This window comes from Polypterus senegalus, chromosome 1 (genome assembly GCF_016835505.1).
Source record: "Polypterus senegalus isolate Bchr_013 chromosome 1, ASM1683550v1, whole genome shotgun sequence".
In the NCBI taxonomy this organism is placed as follows: Eukaryota; Metazoa; Chordata; class Cladistia; order Polypteriformes; family Polypteridae; genus Polypterus; species Polypterus senegalus.
Genome location: NC_053154.1, coordinates 82,681,147 through 82,702,807, shown reverse-complemented (window position 1 = coordinate 82,702,807; position 21,661 = coordinate 82,681,147). Strand labels below are relative to the sequence as shown.

At 35.8% G+C, this 21,661-nt stretch overlaps 1 protein-coding gene across 1 annotated transcript in view; it reads right to left on the bottom strand.

Annotated features, from left to right (window-relative positions):
• LOC120528217 (uncharacterized threonine-rich GPI-anchored glycoprotein PJ4664.02-like) overlaps positions 1-21,661 on the bottom strand; it is an 85,340-nt gene that overhangs the window by 49,705 nt on the left and 13,974 nt on the right. The window contains exons 2-4 of the mRNA XM_039752321.1: positions 6,358-8,681; positions 3,118-3,191; positions 772-914 (exon numbers count right to left, since the gene is read on the bottom strand). Of these exons, the coding sequence (XP_039608255.1) occupies positions 772-914; positions 3,118-3,191; positions 6,358-8,681 (2,541 nt within the window). The remainder of the gene's footprint in view (positions 1-771; positions 915-3,117; positions 3,192-6,357; positions 8,682-21,661) is intronic.

The window sequence follows — 21,661 nt, the reverse complement described above, 5'->3', positions numbered from 1 at the left end:
TTGAATCAGGTGTATGGGTGTTAATTTGACAAAGAAACATGGCAGAAGCAGAGGTCAGCGTAAATGCTCAACAGCAGGGCATGTGGGTGTTCTTTGATGACATCCTGCAGACTTATAAACTGAGACTGCTAAGGGCAAATAATCATTTGCAGCAAATTATTTTTTGATGAACCAATGTGGATTCCTTAATCATGCAGGAAAGCATGCTAAAATGGCAAAATAACGGAGAACATTTTTGGTGTAACATAGTATGTGTCAATTTAAGGGACATTTTAGGTAGTTCAGTTACAGTTAGAATTTCTTACCCCATTCACCCCATTCCTTATAAAATCCTTTAGGTGTCAGGGACCTAAGACAAATAATCCAGAATGGAAAACTAAAATTCCAGGACATCGGTGGAGAAAATAAAAAAAAAAAATCATAGAAAAACAAAATGTGGGCCCTTTTTTATATTGTTTTTGCTCATGTTCATTTTGATGTTTAGACATGCTTTATCTATTATGCAATGATATTTATATGAAATCTGTATGAGAAATAATTTTCCACATTATTGAATATTATTTACAATGAATGATACCGCATTTTCAACTAAAACTTAATATTAGATTAAAAAAAACCCGAGTGATCAAGGAACAACAATTTGATTCTTCAGTAACTTATTTAAGAAAGTTATGATTGTTCAATGCCCTGTGGAAAAATTTATAATTTGCCTCCCTGCCTCAACTGAACAACCAGTTAACTCCATAAATGTACGGACAATGTGTTTCATACCTTTCACAGAACTTGGACTCAATTTCATAGATCCCAGCGCTGTGCCACTTTCTGTCTTCGTTAAGAATTGGTTTAGCACTTTATTTGTGTCCAACGCACTGTTGTTAAAGGTCACTTCAGAGCTGACATCCACTGATCCATTGCTTTAAAATAGGAAAATAAAACTCAACTTAGACACCACTGATACAAATAGCTATTAAACAACAGGCACACATGAGTTAAAGAAAACGTCAACTGCAGTTTACATTGGAACCTCTGTTTATAATTTCTTATTTAGTTGATTGCTTTATTTTTTAAACCTTAATCTTATGCAGGTAGACTCTGGACATTAATTTAGGACTGCAGAAAGTACCTGTAGCAAAAGGACAACCCCACAGAACCGGGGAACAAAGATTGCTTCAGGACTCTTTACTACAGAAGACAACAGCAGTAGTTCCATTTAATATTTTTATAAAGATAAATAAAAATAATTCAAAGTTGATTTAAAATTCCTAACAAGTACAACTCTATTCTGCTTTCAAAGCCTCAAATAAGAATTGCCTCATCATATTATGGACTTGAATAAACTTCTACCAAGAAGAAGTTATCAATTATTTTTACTTAAACACACTGTCCTCAGTTGTTCTCAACTAGAGTGACTCTTGTGAACAACGTTTATAACAGAAGAATTCAGGAGAAGAATGATAAGAACTGGAGATCCCCCAGCATCCCTTGGCCTCTACCAAATTTGAATCAACAATCTGTCATCATTGCATTCATTTTAAATTCACCAAAGTAGCAGAAGGTGTCAAAGCTGAGATTGCACCAGTCTGATGTGGCTATCATTCTGATTGTTGAAATTTAGGTTTACCTTATTCCTAATTTTATATAATGTCAATTGATATATCTGCTTCTTCCTCTTCATGCTTTCCCACTTCAGTGTGGGGTCGATGTGCCTCATCAACTCCTCTCCAAACAGCTCAGTTCTGCACCTTCTCAACAGTCAAGCCCTTTTCTGTCAGAGCCTCTTTTACTTTATCCACCCACCTCTGCTTTGACTTTTTCTTCCCCTGTTCTTCTATTCCCTTCACTCTTTTGCTCACATATTCATTGTCTCTCCTCATCACAATTTGTTGTACCTCTGATTGTCTCATTTCTTATTCTGTCCTTTTTTGTCACTCCACATATTCATCATAACATTCTCATTTCTGCCTCAACTAACTTCTTTATCTGTGCTCCCTTCATTGCCCATGTCCCAGCTCTAATATCATTGCTGGTCTTACTACTGTCCTAAAAAATCTTACTTTTAACATTGGCCTTAATTCTTCAATCACACAATACTCCTGATGCATTCTTTCAATTGTATTTTATATATATATTATATATATATATATATGTGTGTGTGTGTGTATTTTTTTTTTAACATTATGAGTATTGTGAGGAGCAGCTGAGAGAGTCTGGTGTCCCAGCTGGGATGTACCCCATTCTCTTAACTAGCAGGTAGGCCAGGATAAGGGGAGACAGCCCCTTAAGAGTGCATGCTCCCCCAACATGCTAGGTGGCAGCATTCCTGGGCTGGTGTGCTCATTCCTATGGTTGTGGAGCATAGTGGCAGTTGCAGTCCACTGGGACTGCTCTCCTGGGTCCTATTGGGGCCACCAGGGAGAGCTGCAGGAAGGAGCTGTCCCTACTTTTCAGATCTCCTGGCTGACCCAGGAGTGCTTCCTACTTGCAGTGTCCTGACACCGGACGTACCCTGGGCCTGGCACCACCTCCACTCACACAGGGAGTCAGCGGTGGGAGATCAGCCGAGCGAGGCTCCCCTCAGAGAGTAGGAGAAAAGGAGGAGAAAGGAGTGTGCTTTATCTGTGGACTGTTAAATGGAAGAAACCTGTGAAAGGAATTTGTAAATAAAACGATTGTGTTTGCATGAAATTGTGGTGTTAAAGTTGTTTCAAGGGTTAGGGGTTCGTGGGATGTCCCCTACAGGCCACAACATTTATATAAATGAATATAGATGAAAATAACATATTCATTATAACAGATTTTAGCATGTTATAATTAAGTATACCTTTGTACAAATTTAGGCACAGTTAAATCAAACTTTTTAAAATGACTCAAGTTCAAAGATAAGCATGCTATCCAAGGGGCTTTTATAAACAACTAAAATATACATTATATCTTTTTTAGAAAACTAAACAAACAGGCAAGAGTGTATGCTAGATGTACATCATTTAATGCATTTTACATAAGTATAATGGTTTTTCACAAGAGCAGGTCAGTCTGGACTGGTTCCAGTCAGCTGTGTCTGTGACAGAGGCAGAGACTGACCTTGGTTGCTCACCTAGCTTGAAAGAATAAGCGTACCTGAATTTCAGAACTCTGCTCTTAATGTATGTATTGCGGGTAGGGCAGGTTAGGCAGCCATATACATCATCTAGCTGAAAGGTAAAAAAAGAAAAATGACAATAAACAAACTACACCATAATAATGCCCACAGTCTGAGATATTTTTCTGTTTCCATTTAATAAGTGAACAAATAATTTTAAGCTCAGACTTCAGTTAGGATCTCACAAGAACTTAAAGAGCAGGGCTATTACGTACCCAAGAGACATTTTTTGAGGAGACAGTTTAGTTCTTGGTGTCATATTGCTTCTGTTGGGTGATTTATGTGGTCTGTATACTTTCAAGGCACCATTATGGCAGCTTCAAAGCACAGCATTGTCGACCCCTCATGTAATGTTAAAAAGCACAGAGGTGAAGGTTTTTAGAGCTACTGTCTTGCACCAGAGGGGACTGGGTGGTCTCATGGTCTGGAATCCCTACAGATGTTATTTTTTTCTCCGGCCATCTGGAGTTTTTTTTGTTTGTTTTTTCTGTCCACCCTGGCCATCGGACCTTACTCTTATTCTATGTTAATTAATGTTGACTTATTTAATTTTCTTATTGTGTCTTTTATTTTTCTATTCTTCATTATGTAAAGCACTTTGAGCTACTTTTTGTATGAAAATGTGCTATATAAATAAATGTTGTTGTTGTTGTTGTTGCTGCTGTAGGACTTGTGTTCATTTTTATCGCTGACACTCTCTGTTTATTAGCTGGTTCATTTTCTCTAGGCGTTTTCTCCAGCTATTCCAACAAATAAGAATAAAAAATCAAAAAATGAGATCTCCTTAATATCTTTTTGGTTTCTTCTAGAACAGGGGTGGGCAATGTCAGTCCTGAAGAGCCACAGCGGCTGCAGGTTTTTGCTCCAACCCAGTTTCTTAATGAGAAGTCAATTACTGCTGATGATGAAGCACTTATTGCTCAAGTGACATTTTGATGTTTTATTTTAGTGGTCTCTCTTGACCGCTTATTTCAATCTTAAACAGCTGCATTCACTGTTTTAATTGCTCCTTACTAGCAATAAGATATAAATAAAAAAGCAGTCAGCAGTTCACCATCTAGTTTGTTTCGATTTACATTTGTGTGTTCATCATGCACTTTGATTTATTAAAACAGTTAATAGAAAAATGTGACAGACTGTAAATGATCTGTTTTAGGCTTCAAATCATTTTGATGATATCATTGGAAAAGGAAAAAAATCTACAATATAAGAACCTTACATTGCAGACTAACAAGCCATAAAATTAAATAAGGTCTGAGACTGGCAAAGATTGGTTTCTATTTAAGCAATTGGGTTGGAATGAAAACCTGTAGCCACTGTGGCTCTCCAGGACCGACATTGCCCACCCCTGCTCTAGACAACAATGAGAGCACCAAGAAATTAAATGGAGACATTTTCTTTTGTCTCATGCTTCTCAGATTTTTCTCCTGACAATAAATACCTTGGTAATCTCACAAGTGTCTCCTCTTGAGTTTCAGCAGAGATCTCAGCAAAGTCATACAATGGGCTCAGATATTCCAAGTAGTGTCTTGAAATTTTTTTTGCAATTTCAATGTAGTTGCATTGTGTGCTCAGTAATATACAGTGAAATATATAGACAATTGTTTGTGATAATAAAACAATTTTCTATGCTTAAAAAATGGTTCTTCTTTTTTCCTGAATAATGTTAATTGTTGCTCTAGTTTATATTGCTGTGTTCCAATTAGATCAAACCTATTCTGAAAGAAAAAGTAGGCATTGTGGCATGTGGTTATGACTTTAGACTCGAAATCCTGATGTTATGGGTTCAACTCTCACTACTGCCAATGTGTGATTAGGTGAGAGTCACTTCATCTGCCTGTGGCCCAACTAGGCAAAGAAATGTCACCAAGCATATCTTAACTTTCTAAGTCACCTTAGATGAAAGCATTAGTCTAATAATAAGTACAAAATGTCAAGTCTTGATTAGATCAAAACAAGACTAGAAAGATAATCTAACCTTATTTTTAAACCAAACTCTGAGTATGAACTTCTTCTATGACTTCAATTGTATCTCATGTCTCCTTTCTGTCTAAAGCTATTTCTTCTGAGAAATTTTAGGAGGAACATCTGTGACAAAGTTGATTCTTAAATGAAACATACATAAGAATCTCTTTAAGTCTCATGTGTCTTCAATGATCAATCTTTGAGCAGTAAAATTTTCCTATGGGTGACTGTATTAGATTGGCAGTCTAAAGGGGCCTTTTGTAGGTATTTCAATGGGATGTATCATGCAAATAAATGTAACAATTCAAGGATAACTTTTTCCTTGCACCCAAATTTGCCAGCTTAGGTTTTGATTCCCTGTCACTCTGAAGTGGAAAAGATGTGTTCAGAAAATAATTTCATGGATGAGTAGAACAATATAATCTGAGTTATATTCAGTTTTAGATTTACATGCTGAGTGTAAAGTAAAGCAAAAATAACAAACGTGTTATCTTGACAGAACAGTTCCTGTTTGATTGAAAGGTTGATGTCACCATATTGCTATCCAGGCAAACTATCATTGTTTTGCTGAATTTTGAGAAAGAAAATCACCTTTTCCAATTCTTAATTTCCCCAAGCTGCTTTATTCATTTTAAGGTCATGAAGAGCTGAAGCCTATAACAAAGGCATCAGGTCCAAGACATTAATTAGCCTAGGAAGAAAGCTTGCCAGGCGTTGACAGGACACAACTACACAATAAATTCATGCTTATTCAAACTCGGTAAGTTTAGAGCTACCTAACAAAAATATCTTTGGGAAGTAGGAAGAAATTAAATTACCCAGAGAAAACATGCTAGAGTAGCCATGAATCAAACCCAGATACCTCTTGTATTCAGAAAGCAGCAATGCTTTAGTGCATTCTCTTCATTATAAAAATTCAACACACAATCTTCTTAGGGCTATTGTAAGCAAACTGCATAAATACTTTGTTAATTCATGAAAAAAATCTTTCTAAATGTTAAATATTTCACTGTAATAGTATGTCTTATTAATTAATGAATAAAAGCAATGCATCTTCCAGGAAAGCTAGGACAGAAAAACACCCTTTCTGCAAAAACATGAAGCCTTCAAAAGAGAATGGACATAAAGGCTGCCTGTACTGTATACATAAAAATCATGTAACTAACCTGGGAACAAACAACTGGTTTATTAAGTAAATAAATGCAATACTAAGTAAGGCAATTGACTTTTTGTTTTTGAAGTGGTTCACTTACCTCCGTGACTACTTTTTGTTCCAGTGCCTTAAACTCTGGTGATGTGTTGTCATTCAGTGAGTTGTTAAATATAACACTTGTAATCTTGAAGAGAACTTGGAACTGCGCTTGTGGAATCTGTGTTGGAGCAGCACTTGATGTAGAGGGGCTGTTGGTAGAGACTGTTGATGAGGATGAATTTGACCCCGCACTGGTATTATTTGCAAGGGATGTACTTCCAGTGCTTGACTGCATAGTGGACGTTGTTTTACTGTTAGAGACTGTGGGCATTGCAGGGGTGCTGATGGTACTGCTATTGCTGCCTTGAGTGGCATTGTTAGTAATTGGCTGTGCAGTGGAAATAATTGAAATACTTGCGTTAGACTGAGTAGTGGATGTTACTATGATGCTGGGGGTACTAGAATGATTTGCTTGTGTCGTATTTACACTTGTAAGGGGTGCAGTAGCAGTAGTTGCATTCATAGTGGCAGGATTGCTAGTGGTCGTTGTAATGGTGCTAGATGGCACAGAACTATTGACTTGTGTGGTATTTACATTAGTAGTAAGAGTAGTGAAGACAGTTGTATTATTTGTGGTAGGATGAGTGCTGTGCATTATTACTGTGCTGCTGGTCAGGCTAGAATTGTTTGCTTCAGTTGTTTTTGCACTTGTGGGGAGTGTGGTGGCACCAGTTCCATTAACGGTGGAAGGGGAATTAGTGGGCATTATAGTGCTACTGGTTACCCCAGAACTGTTTGTTTGAGTGGTATTTGCATTAGTAGGAAGGGTAGTGAAGACAGTTGTATTATTTGTGGTAGGATGAGTGCTGTGCATTATTACTGTGCTGCTGGTCAGGCTAGAATTGTTTGCTTCAGTTGTTTTTGCACTTGTGGGGAGTGTGGTGGCACCAGTTCCATTAACGGTGGAAGGGGAATTAGTGGGCATTATAGTGCTACTGGTTACCCCAGAACTGTTTGTTTGAGTGGTATTTACATTAGTAGTAAGGGTTGTGAAGACAGTTGTATTATCTGTGGTAGGATGAGTGGTGTGCACCATTGTGGTGCTAGACATGCTAGAATTATTTGCTTCAGTTGTATTTACACTTGGGGGTTGTATAGTAGTACCAGTTCCATTCATGGTGATAGGAAAACTCGTCGTCATTACAGAGTTATTGGTTACCACAGAATTGTTTGCTTCAGTGGTATTTGCACTAGTTATAGGTGTCATGGTAGAGTTAGTGTTGGGCATTATTGTGGTACTGATTGCACTAGAATTATTTGGCTCAGTTGTATTTGCACTTGTGGGATGTGTAGAGGTACCAGTTCCATTCATGGTGATAGGAAAACTTGTCGTCATTACAGAGTTATTGGTTACCACAGAATTGTTTGCTTCAGTGGTATTTGCACTAGTTATAGGTGTCATGGTAGAGTTAGTGGTGGGCATTATTGTGGTGCTGATTGCACTAAAATTATTTGGCTCAGTCGTATTTACACTTGTGGGATGCATAGTGACACTAGTTCCATTAATAGTGGAAGGAAAACTAGTGGTCATGATAGTGCTGTTGGTTACTGCAGAACTGTTTGCTTCAGTGGTATTTGTAGCAGTTATAGGTGTCATGGTAGAATTACTGGTGGGCATTACTGTGGTACTGGCTGCCACAGAATTGTTTGCTTCAGTAGTATTTGCACTAGTAATAAGTGTAGAGACAACAGTTGAGTTATTCATGGTAGGGAAATTACTGTGCATTACTGTAGTGCTGGTCACACTAGAATTATTTTCCTCAGTCATATTTACACTTGTGAGGTGTGTAGTGGGACCAGTTGCTTCTGTGGTGGAAGGAAAACTAGAGGGTGTCATAGTGGTACTGGTTTCTACAGAACTATTTGCTTCAGCGGTATTTCCACTCATAGTAGGCACAGCGTTGACAGTTTCATTATTCATGACAGAATGACTAGTAGGCATCTGTGTAGTGTTGTTGATGCTAGAATTATTTACTGGAGTTGTGTTTCCACTCATGGGATGTGTAGTGGCAATTGTATCATTCTTAGTGACAGAAACGGTAGGGCTCATTGTGGTTACCACAGAATTTCTTCCATGAGTCGTATTTTCTGTCATAGGTTGTGTAATGGGCTCTGTTATACTACTGGTGATGAAATGATTAGTAGACATTACTGTGCTGCTGGTGCTACTAGAAATGCTTTCATTCCCTTCAGCATTAGGTGTATTAAGAACTGTTGTGTTATTTGTGGTTGAACTATCTGCAGATGAAGGAATTGTAGTAGCAGGTGAACTGGAGTCTGTGCTGCTCCCATCGCTTACACCGCCACTGTTTCCCAAGAGAATTCCTGAAATATAAGAAAAATAAAAAATAAAAAACTCACACAGAAATTGTTAATACAGGGGGTCGATGCTATAAAATCCAACACAGCTTGCTTTTTCAAATATATGTCACTGATTATTTGAGACAAGCTCTCACTGTACAGCCCTTGTCCTTGGAAATAATTTTTTTGCTCATCAAAAAAATTAGGAAAATGTCTCACAGTACAACATTTCAGAAAAAAAAATGTTCCTAAACATAAAATGTGTGACATAAAAAAGCTATTATTTTTTCTTAGACAAACAAAGCAAAGAAAATGAATAACAACAAATTACACAAATGACACACTTCTTTTTAGATAACTAAAGAACTTTTTGGCAAATTAAGTATTAATATGCCTATGGCAGGATAAGCATGTCTTCAAAAACCTAGCAGAAAATCAAGTCTTTCTGTCTTTGATATTATGTAATAAAGTCAGCATGGAATCCAGAAAGCAAAAGTAAGAATATAAGGACAAATATTAATGCTTACTGGTGTGTGAAATAGGCAAGTTCCAATTTATGCAATTTTGAAAAACTGACGATTTTATTTCATAGGTGAACATAAGAAATCTGACAGGACACTATTCAATCCATCAAGTCCATTTGTTTATCTAATAGCTAAGCTATCCCAATATATTTATCCAGATGCTTCTTAGAGGTTGTCAAGGTTTGGTACTTAAACTATGTGGCTACATGGCTCAGTAGTTTGTTCCAGATTTTCACAACTCTTTATGAAAAGAAGTGCTTTCTGGCTTCAGTCCTATAAATGCGCTACCCCTTAATCATCACTGACGAAATTGAGTTTGTGAATCACCCTTAAGCTATTAGAATTCTGCTAGATCTACTTTATCAATGCCTTTGAGTATTTGGAAGACATGGATTTGGTCCCCACACTTGAGACTGAACAGGTTTAATTCTCTGAGTCTGTCAGAGTAGGACATGTCCTTAAGTCCTGGGATACACTGGGCTGCTCTCCTCTGCACAGCATTAAGCACTGCTAAGTCTTTTTGGTAGAACAGTGACCAGAACTGTACACAGTACTCTTACTAGTTAATTATACAGCCCGAGCATCATGTTCTCCAATGTAAATTGAACGGTTTCAATGATATAACCTAACATTTTATTTGCTTTATTATTGCATTCTGTGCAGGGCTTATATAATGAAAATGTTGTGTCAACATGAACCCCAGAGGTTTCTTTCTGTAGAAAAGTGTCTCCCATCTTGTATTTATAATTGACATTCCTGTTGCCCACGTGTAACACTTCAAATCAAATCACATCAAATTTATTTATAAAGCACATTTAAAACAATTGCACCAAAGTGCTGTACAAAGTAAAACAAAATTTGGTCTCCAAACCCCAGAGCTTAAAAGAACATAACAACATCCATGCCACAGCAAAGCAAAGACATTATTTAGTGTCTCTAAAAGCTTGAGAAAAACATACATCTTTAAACGGGATTTAAAAGTTAGGATCATAAACAAATAAAGGTAACTCATTCCATAGTTTTGGAGCAGCCACTGAAAAAGCTTCATTCCCTTTCCTTAAGAGTCAAGAACATGGCACTGATAAGAGAAACTGGGAAGATGACCTAAGGGCCCTGAAGGAAGAATATTGGATGAGCAGATCTGAAATATATAGAAGAGCCAGATTATTTTATACTTTAAAAACACAAATATGCACTTTAAACATTATCCTGTACCTAATGAGCAGCCAATGAAGATAAGCCAAGATAGGAGCAACATGTTCCCTCTTTTGAACTAGCTAAAGATGAAACCTAACTGACTCCGAGATACAGAACACTGCAATAAGCCAACTTATTGGAGACAAAAGTGTGGATAACAGTCTCCGGGCCTTTGGCAGTTAAGAAGGGCTAGACTTTGGCTGTGTTTCTGAGATGGGATAAACTACCCTTGACCACAGTGTTTATCGGTTTGTTGAAACAGGAAAAATCAAAAAACGTCCGAAAGTTTTAACATACATTTTAATATGGGAGGACAGAGGACCAAGGTTAATGGCAAGGCTACCAATAAAAACAGGACATCAAAGAAGTAGCCATCCAAGAATTTAACATCCTTAAAGCAGTTGAGAAGTTTGGTTATATCTAGGGGTAAATACAACTATGTGTCATGAGCTAGCAATGAAATGCAATATTATGATGTTGAAACTTAATTTCATGTCTTTTTGGAAGAAATAAGTGGATAGGACTGGCAAGTTTTGTTGAGCTGAATGGCCTGTTCTTGTCTAGAGTGTTCTAATGTTCTAATAACTGATCCTAGCACAGCGTTTCTCAACCTTTAAGTATATACGACCCCCTAAGGTTTTTTTGAAAGGAGCCCACTAATGCCAATTTGTTCTTTTTTAAGTAATGATATATCATAGATGCATATTTTATTATACCTGCTTAACTTTTATTGACATTTATCTAACTCTAAATTTATTTTTCTAGTATCAGAATGTAGTTTAAGTTCATTTGTTTTGGTTTCAATAGATGTATTTTTCATATTTTCGATTCTTATTTTCTTTTTTCACATCTTCGCGCTCCCCTTTTTGTTACTTCGTGTCCCCCTAGGGGGGGCCGCCCCACAGTTTGAGAACCACTGTCCTAGAAGAAGCATATATAGTGCAAAGAGAGTTGGTGCCAAAATGGACCCTTGGGGAACTCTGCAAGAGGTAATAGCAGAAGTAAAGGAAAAAGTGTTGATGGAGACAAAAAAAGTTGTGTGTGGTTTGTGGAATGCGAACAATGGCTTTAAAGCAGTTTAAACAATCAATATTGCTCTTCTAAGACCAGTGGCAGTGATTTTTCACCCCAGGAATGACAGTAGGTGACAGTTCTGGGTCTCAGAGACACAAAGTAGGGAAAATTGGGTCACAAGAAAAGAAGGTTTAAGAAACACTGCTACTGAGTTATTACAATGTCTGGATCACAATATGAAAATATTAGGGTTATTTTTTATGTTTTGCAATATAGTACAAGGGGGGACCCAAAAATTCCTTGAATTGGTCAGTAGCGCAGTAGTAGAGTGTAATTACAAACTGTGCCGTAAGGTCTCACATGTCTTTAGTCTATTTAAAAGCTCTGTTAAGTGGCATCGTGCTAAGCTGATTACAATGCGTGTTTCTCACATCTGTCTTACAATCGCACAGGTGACTTAGGTGATTTTTATTCTACGTGCTGAAAAAAGCAAGTCATGTCATATCGAACCTCAAGACAATGATGATCACATTTTTTTTTAACATTAACAGTTAATAAAGAATTTCCAAGTGAACAGAATGTTAATCAGCAAGACTATACTGAACTGCGGAGGCATCAGTGGAAAAGAATCAGGAAAGAACGTCTGGAGCAGTGGTGCATACAAAATAGCACCATGACAGGCACCTGCACACACTGTGTTGTCAGGCAGAGAGTTTTTGAGCAAAAAAAAACAACGTGATTATTGCTTTGCTAGATCTTGGTCTCTGTGACTTTTTGTTGTTCCTGAAATTACAATTGAGACTGAAGGGCAGACAGTTTGCTACCATGTTAGAGCTAAAGGAAAAGTCACAGTAGGCAATATTCCAGTAGGAAATGTACTGGGACAAGGGTATTATATCTCATTATATCTCTTTTTGGACAGTGACTAAAATGGAATTGCTGAATGTTGTATAATAACTTTTTCGGTTTTTTTACCGTTACAGTTTGGGTCAGCTCTAGTACTGTATATTAAGTGTTGTAATTAAATTCTGTAAAGTATTACAAATTATTAATAACCTTTTTAATTTGACAGAAGTTAAATTTATGTGTCAGTGTATTATATGTAATAAAAATAAGTGTAAAATTGAATGAATTCAATTCACTATTTTTTTTAAATGGCATTTTGGTATGACTGGGAATACTGAACGAAGTACAGCACATATTGTAGCACTCACTTTGGTGCATCGTCTATCTATCTATCTGTCTATCTATCTATCTATCTATCTATCTATCTGACAGCAGGAGGTAACAAACAGTCTGTTTTCACAATAAATCATTTATTTGTAACATTTTTATACTCATCAGTAATGATGATGATGCCAAGGAAATATGTTGAACACTATTTGGTTCTTAAATACCAATTAAAGTTCCATATTAATTAATTATCTGTAAAAAAAAATCCTTTTCATAAAAACTTTTTTGGTAACATTTTTTCTTCTTTACTTGAAGAGCTTTGTTGTAGTTTGGAACTGATTTACACTTCACATGTAAGTGAACTTCGGGTGATTATGAGTAGAGCAAACAAAGTAGAGTAACAATTAGCTTTCAGGTTTTCGAGCACTCCTGTCTATTATAGGGGAGAGAGTCATGGCAGCTGGCCCCACTAGATGAAAGAGAAGACAGAACAAAGAAATAAAGATTTTTTTTTCCACTTGAAATGACAAGCCTGCTCTTTCACACTGGAAAGAACCCTGTTCACTTCATTGATGACAGAAGAGAAGCTCTCCGCTCTAAAATGAATAGGCTCTTACTGGAATAGCTCTGTGAGTATGACAAGAGAAAACCCCTTTTAGTCATAGCACATCCAGAATAAGTACAAACTGATTGGAGACATTTAGAATTTGAATTCTTGTTTCATATCAGCTCTTTTTTCCTTATAAGAGTGAGAAAGACATAATAACTGAATTGTTACACTTAAACATGAATTTTGCATCAGAATGTCTGAAACCATGTTAACTTTAACAAGTGCTGTTTTGTCTCTCACACACAGAAAGAAAAATTGTTCACATAGCAATTGCATTCTCACAAAAGACAACAAAGATTTTATTCTGCCATCTGTACTTTAAAAACAGTGCTTTTTACATGCATGTACCAAAATGGATAAGAAAATATCTAAAGGAAATCTGATATTTGCCACAACTGAAGACCTTTAGCTTCTCCAATATTTTTCAAATGTGTACGGTATGTGCTTTTAATAATTCTGTCTATTGTCTTCGTAAGCCAATAAAAGTGCAACATAGATTATGCTTAATAATTTGTTTTCACAGTAAAGTAGTAGTGATTTGTGATCAAATGATTACATCTTACCTGAAGAAGGGGCCTGAGTTGCCTCGAAAGCTTGCATACTGTAATCTTTTTAGTTAGCCAATAAAAGGTGTCATTTTGCTTGACTTCTCACTACTCCCTGCTTTTCAAAAGATTGTCTTAATATCTACTAATTCAATGTAAGAATAATTGTGTTTTATGTATATTATATAATATGTTATGCTGTGTTGCTCATGTTTATATAAGCTCCACACTAAAAGATAAGAACTCAGAAAACAAAACTATCACCATCTTTATAGCTGTTTACGGTTTTTGTTATGGCCATCCAGATTTTCCACATAAACCCTGATGGATGCTTTAATTAAATTGAGCATCGGAGATTTATGGGACATTACTAAAGGGTAGTCAAACATAACCAATGTTTTAAGACAAGAGAGTGATCATCAAGTTAAAGGGATTACACTAAACCCAAAGTCAAAAACAAAACTAGAGTCAAAACCAGATTTTTCCTAGAAATCAAAATATTTTTTTCCAAAGAAATCTCTCTATATATATCCACAAAGTTTAGATGCTTTCATAACATGGGCTCCTTGAGCAATAATCATAACAACTACACATATTTATAAGCTATTTGGGTTCCATTATACATACAGCAAGACATCTTAATAATTTCTCCTTGTGACTCTGTTATTTTTGGCCAAGTCAGACATTTTTTGTTCATTTTTCTCTATTATAAAAAAAAATCTTGGAAGGAGACGAGACGTGAATTTCTTGGAGAGACACTTATACGTCCCATGAGACAAGTCCATGCCTGGAGCCAGAAATAAAGGACAAAGAATAGATGACAAAGTAAAACGTCATAAAGAATTCAAAAATGTTGGCGCGGTACATATGCAGTGCAGGTTAAAGATAATGGATGTGCGAAAATTTGAAGGTCTTAAAGAAAGGACAGGAAAGATCGCATTAGGGCAAACATATGGAAATTGTTACTCGTTGAAATAACAGATCAGCGAAAAGAGATTGAATATTTTGTGAGGATTTAAACTTTACACCAGAGACTTGTAGATCGTCTAATTTGTGTTGCGATCAGGGGAAAAAAAGTAGTGTTTCTTCCCAATGAAGAGGCATATCCACAAGAATTAAAAGATTCCAAAAACGTTGGCACGGTACACGTGCAAAGCAGGTTAGAGATAATGGAAGTACGAAAATTCAAAAGTCTCAATAAAAGGATAGTAAAGATCGCATTAACGCAAACAAATGGAAATTACTACTTGGTGAAATAATGGAACAGCGAAAAGAGATTGAATATATTGTTCAGCTTTAAACTTTAAGTCTGAGACTTGTAGATAATCTAATTTGTATTGCTAGCAAGAATTAAAAGATTCCAAAAACGCTGGTGCGGTATGAAGTCCTGCGAGACAAAGACTTTTAACATGAGATTCTTTCAAGTCAGGCCCTATTTACAACTATTTTCAAACAAGACCACGGTCATCTAACCTCAGTCGTGTGAGAGCTTTTGTCAGACACAGTTCCTGTGCTCTCAGCTCTTAGCTGTGTGAATGCTTTTGGCAGACACACTTTCTACGCTCTCAGCTCTTAAAAATTTTATCAGAACAATAATGTTATACGTTGTAGATGACACGTCAACGACTAAGTGAAGAAGAAAGAGCATGGACAAACATTTGAAAAAGTCGTTTACTTTATTAGAGAGAAAGAAACAATATTCACTCACAGGCAGTTATAAATTGCGTTGTCACGATGTAAGTTCAAACGCGGAATCAAAATTCAATACGATCATGAAGAAAAGTTCCAAATATTGTTTTTACTAAAGTTTTAAAGTAAAAGTGAAAATAATGCATATGTAACAATTCCCATGAACATAACAATCTCTTAAAATTGTAAACCAAACCCGGGGGTGGGCGAGTAAAGTGAGCAGGGGTCGGATCCCCCTAGTTTGTATATATATTTGTGTGGCAGTTATTGTTGTTTTTGTTTGTTATAATATCTCTTGAGGTTCTGTAAAAAGCTAAATATCCGTCTTGGAATAAAGTTCTGGCTACCTAACTAACTAAAACTTGTTGACATCCATGACAATCACAAACACAAAATCACATTTGTCCTTACAAAGAAATACACAAAATGGAAGGTCCCTTGGAAAAAAAACATTATTTCTGCAATTTTGACATTTAGTTCCCTGAGCTCTTGTAAAGCAGTACTAGAATGGTTGTACAGTATAACCTTAAGAGGGAGGATGATGAGGGATGAAATCATTTGTTATGTATTCCCAAAGTCTGGGTAGTGATGGTAATAATGGTTAGAGATAACCTGTCTGGGCAACTATTTAAAGATTTAACTTATTAGAAGAAGCACATAGCTTGACATAACCTTCAACATCCTTTCAAAAAGAGGGCCACCACTATCTGGGAGTTAGTTCTGAATTTCTGGAAATACAGTATGAGCCCTAAAGAGTCTAAACGATAAAATAAATGTCTTCTGAAGATGCTTCAGTTTCCAAGTCTATCAATACTAATTCTGCTGGGTTGCATCTTAATTGGATCTTTAATTTCTCCTGCACCTATAATTTCCTTGGGGTGATTCAGGGGTTTAGATTAATTTTCTAAGAAGACAGGGCATCTGCTTTTGTATTCTCTTTAGTGGGTCAAGAAGATATAACAATGTTAAAAGCAGCAGAAAAAATAATTCTTATTGTGCTTATCTTGCATTTAGGTCTTTGTTTATCAGATTTTTATGAGCTATGAAAATCAAGAAAGGCAATTCTGAACCCCCTAAAGCCGTTACTTTTACTGGGCCAATTTTATCACTAATAATTCTTGATTGAACATCAGAATTTATCCTACTGAGAAAAATTACTTGGAGATTAAGTCGAGTGCTGTAACTTTCCTGTGTCCAGAAATCCGTATGATACCCAGGTACTAGAAGTATCAAACTGCAATTTGAAATGAAGGGAAAAATTTGTGTTCCACAGTGCCAGTGCAAATTGAAATAGTTCTTTCAACTAATCAAAGACTTCTCAGACTTCTTTTTTTCCAGGACTTCTTTACGCTTCTTTAACACTATGGTACTGAAGTTATAATATTTATAAGTTATAAATTGTAAAGTGTTAACTATAAAGTATTAGAATCAGATTGGTTGAAGTGAACAGAAACAATGAGGACTGACAAATTTGTAACTCTAGATTTTTACAATTGATTTAATGAAAATTCTATATAATATGTTAAATAAAATAAACAAGGGAAAACATAAATATATTTACACAACCAAAATGATTTAAAGAGCTAGTTAGGAAATAATATTCTGAATGAGAAATTAAATTTGTAAACCAACAAAGACTGAATTAAATGAAAGGCAGTTACTATCCATACCAATTCTAAACAATTATTTAAACCGGGGAAGCAATAAAGATAATGCATTGCCTCAGCAATTAAATTGGGATAGATTAGTTCATAACTACTTTTGTGATTGCCCCTGATTATAGTACAGGCTGAATCATTAGCAGGCCTTAGCCTCCTCGATGAAACTAGTAGAATATAAGTGCTAAAGGGCAACAATTAATCAATACAAGCTAAAATATCTCAATTACAATTATCAAGCAATAAGAGAGCAATTAACTACATTTGAACAATTAAATAAAGAAACTAGAAAAAGTAATCCACAATATTTTCCTTAGGGTGCGGGCACCATGAGGTTCAGGAGGCAGCTTCTATAACTTGTCTGACATTAACATGGTCTGCTTAAACCTCTGGAGTGTCATTAACAGAATAACAAAAGAGACTGAGGCTTGGTTTTTGAATTCTGCCAATACAGTTAAGGAAACACTTTTCCCTACATGAAATGACTTCCGGAAACCTCTTTAGCAGTACAGTATGTCCCTGGTAATGCAACAATACATACTGGAAACACACCCCCAAAAATGATTGTACCCAAAAAAAAAAAGCAATACATAAACAACTAAAAATAATTTTAAGAAACATTTTTCTATAAAATGATCAAATGAAAATTGCTAGAAAATCTAATTCTTTGGAGTTCAACCTCCCATCCCCAAAAAACTATATCTAAAGTACCACAAACATTTTGTAATAGAATAAATTAACAAAGTTACCTAAATCATAACAATATCTAATAACAATAACTTGGAGAACACAGAGTGCTACTTCCATGACCACACATCCCCAACGAAATACCACATAGTAGGAACCAACAACCAAAATAGCAATGGCCATTGAAAACCAAGATGGCCTCAGACGTTTCAAAAACACAATGAAAAAATAAATAAGCAAGTTTTAAAATCAGTGGGGAAAATGAAAGTGAAACAATATTCCTTATAATTGAAAACCCCAATTAAAAAATACTCTGTTCACAGAGAAAAATTTGCAAGTCCCAGGAAAAATAAATAAGCAGATCAAAGAATCATAAAGTCATCATGCCCAGGGTTGAGAAGTCTTGTCTCCTGGGGTGCTGTTTACTGCAGGTCACAATGTATAAACAGTCAGTGTTGTGCATGAACTAGTTCAAAAGCTCATTTTTCTAAGAATGGTGAACTTAACGTAACGTATTTGCAAGTGAAGAACTTCAACGTCAGCTAGTTCAGTTTTATGTGACATACTGTATCTGGTTTAGGCCCAGAGTAAATGTTTTGCCTTACCCTGTAATGTAGGGGTGGAGCCAAATCCGAATACGGTATTCAGATAAGCACAAAGAGTGGATTTTTACGAATATTTACTTCGTACAAATTTTTTGCCATTTATTTTTATTCAGAAAAAAATAACGTAAAATCAAATAGGCACTCTGTGTCTGCCTACTTGTGCTTAAGCTGCACCCCTGCTGACATTAGCATGCGGTGAAGCTTCGCTTTCGCTTTTAGGAAATGTTGTACTGCGCAAGGCCACTTTATATTTATCCCCGCTGGACATGCAATAAGTGATGCAAATTTTGACCGGCAGCATAATAGGTTGCACACTGGTTCCACAGTCACCATTTGTGTCACATGGTTGGAAATAGAGGGGTAATTTATATGTATACTTGCATCTATTTAATTTCTTTTTTGACCGGGAGGATATTAGCTTATATAGTTATATGTGTTTGTTGCTGGGTATAACTTAATAAAGTGTATTTAAATTAAAAAAAGTCTTCATAATTATTGTATTTTATTCAAGAACACTGTAATAGCCTAATATAAGGCATGCAAAATTGAAATGGGTAATTAATTCTCACTCCTTTAAAAATACAAAATGAACTGAACATGAACTAGTTCAAAATTGAAATGGTGAACTATGAACATGAATTTATTCGTTTTAATCTTTGTAAACTGAACTTGGAGCTAGTTCTTGTGAGGTGTGAACTTGCACAACACTGTAAACAGTACAGTCAATCCTCATCTTTCGTGGGGGTAACTTTGCTGGAAAATAGCAAATATTAATACATCAAAACTATAGGAAATAGGTTGTTAGGTTCCCGTGACCACCAAAAATATAATCTTTCACTAGAGATTGCTCAAAATACACTTTTCTACATAGAATCCATTATAACAAAAAATTGTCTGATAATGTGCACTTCTCATAACACAATAACTATGAAATAACACAGAAAATGCAGTACACAAAATAAATCATTTTTTCTCACTAGTCATTCTATAGAATTCTGTGAATATTTGTGCTAACATCTCACTTTAAAAAACTGGCGAGGTTTCAACATCACCTCCTACATGCTGTCCTTCACAGCTGGCGGATGGCACTGGAGATCATGAAGGACTCACTGACTTAAAATAACCCATCAGTCATATTTGTTTCATGCATCATTTCAGATCTTTAAGGTTCTTTGTGTAGGGGAGCATTGCATTGCATTGACTATGTACAGTTTATATAAAACAAGTCTCTATTAATCAATGATTGGTGTATCTCTTAGCACTACTATAAATCCTCTTCGTCTATTTCGACTAATCAAACTTTGAAGTTGCTTTTGTGTTGAGGTGATTATTTGGTAACTGACTCCCTACAGTGTTTGCTGTCTTCACAAATTCAGTGTCAACCTAATGACCTTTTCAGAGAGGGCAAGTCACAAGCCTAATAATATTAAATCCATTTATTTTTATACAGCTTTCTTTTCTAAGGACATTCTCCAAATGCTCCCACGAATTCAATGAAAAAAGAGCAGAAGAAAAACACACAACTGTGACACATTTATACACATAAGTACACATTTAAATGAACAATAACAGAAAGATCCATACATTTTGGCTAAAATGTAAAATATAAATGATATTATTCTCACAGATAATCTGGCCAAGAGAAGATGAAAAAGAGGAAAACAAAAACTCTTAATGTTGCTGAGGAAAATAATGCTTTGGGTGTTAATGGCCGTTTATAACCAGTAACCCTCCACCTCTGTGTGGTCTTAAGTGAAAAAGAATTATATGTAATATAAGAATGCATGAAGAAACAGAATAGCTTCTTCTAACCTCTAAAATGATTTCAATGTGTCATTAGAGAGTTAAGGCCCAATGATAGACTGTGTATGCATCCATCGTTCGTTACTGCATCAAAGATGTCCATCTGGCTTTCTACTGTCAAGACTGATGAAAATTTTCAATGCAATTTTCCCAGAAAATTTTGAATTAGGACTGGCCAAAATCTAGGAGTCATTTTTAAGAATAGTTTGAAAAGAAGATGGGTCGTTGCAGATAAAAACTCAAATATAAAGACAGTTTGGTAAAATTCAACACTGTGCTAAATTTACAGTAACGGAATAAGCAAATTTAAAACTCAAAACTTCTAAAAATTTAAAAATATTTAATATTTCATATCTTATGTTTTTTATGTATCCTCATGTCTTTATTTGTTTGACGCCTTACTTTGGTATTAGTATGTACTGTATAGTAGTTCAACCTGTCCTGGCTGGTGCTTCCTCTCATGGTAAACCCTGGTTCTCAGACTCTGTTCACTTTTTGAAAACCATCAGTGGTAACTGGATCCCTAGTACCTGCTGTAAAAACACCACTCATATTCTTGTGAATACTCCCATGTTTGAAGGCGACTCTCCGTTTTCCTCCTATACCTTTCCTTAGTATCCTTGTGTGTGTCACCCTTTCTTGCCTGGTGGTTCCTGTCTCAGCTGTGTTTAATTGAGCAACCAAAACAAAACTGACCAATCAGACCAAAGCCACAGTGACTAATCAGTTTGCTCATGGAGACCAGACACACACAGAGGCAGTTGTGTTTTATTATACAATAAATAATATTTCCATCATGAAATTATAGGTCATATTACAAAAGCATTATACAGTATGTCCAGCAACCATACAGTGTCACAGCAACAAGGCAGAACATGGCGGTACCCATGAAAAATAAACATAGAAGTGGAGATTAAATGATATCCCAAAAAAAGATCAATACATTTATGCATATCTGTTAATAAAAAGTTATTACTGAATTCCAGACACATGTGAATCTTAAGTGGTTAAGCAAGGCTGAAGATATTATGTTATTAATGGGTCACTGGCTTGATTTCTCAAGTGTGTTATACATACTGCTCTACTTGGGGAAACGTTTCAATAACAATCACTGAATTTATGATTTCTATCATTTATTTTCTTCATTATGATAATGATTGCTAATATTTCACCATTATTATGTAATGTATTGTGTATTGTGGGACCATATCAGAATTTTTCTGTATGTGTACAGGCTTCTCTAATGTTAACCATAACTTACCCAGTAATATCTGTGCCTCTATGGTAAAGTGAAATGAGTTGGTGCAAGTCTGCTTGCCATTTCTTTTACAAAAAATCAATCTAACAATAAAGTGCTGGTGCCTGGTCTGTCCTGATTGGTGTCAGATTATTGTGATACCTTCTAACATAGTCATTAGCTAGCAAAATACAGCAATATAGATTTAAATGTTAAATCAACTGGGAGCCTTGGAAAAATCTGCTGCCCAGGAAAATATATT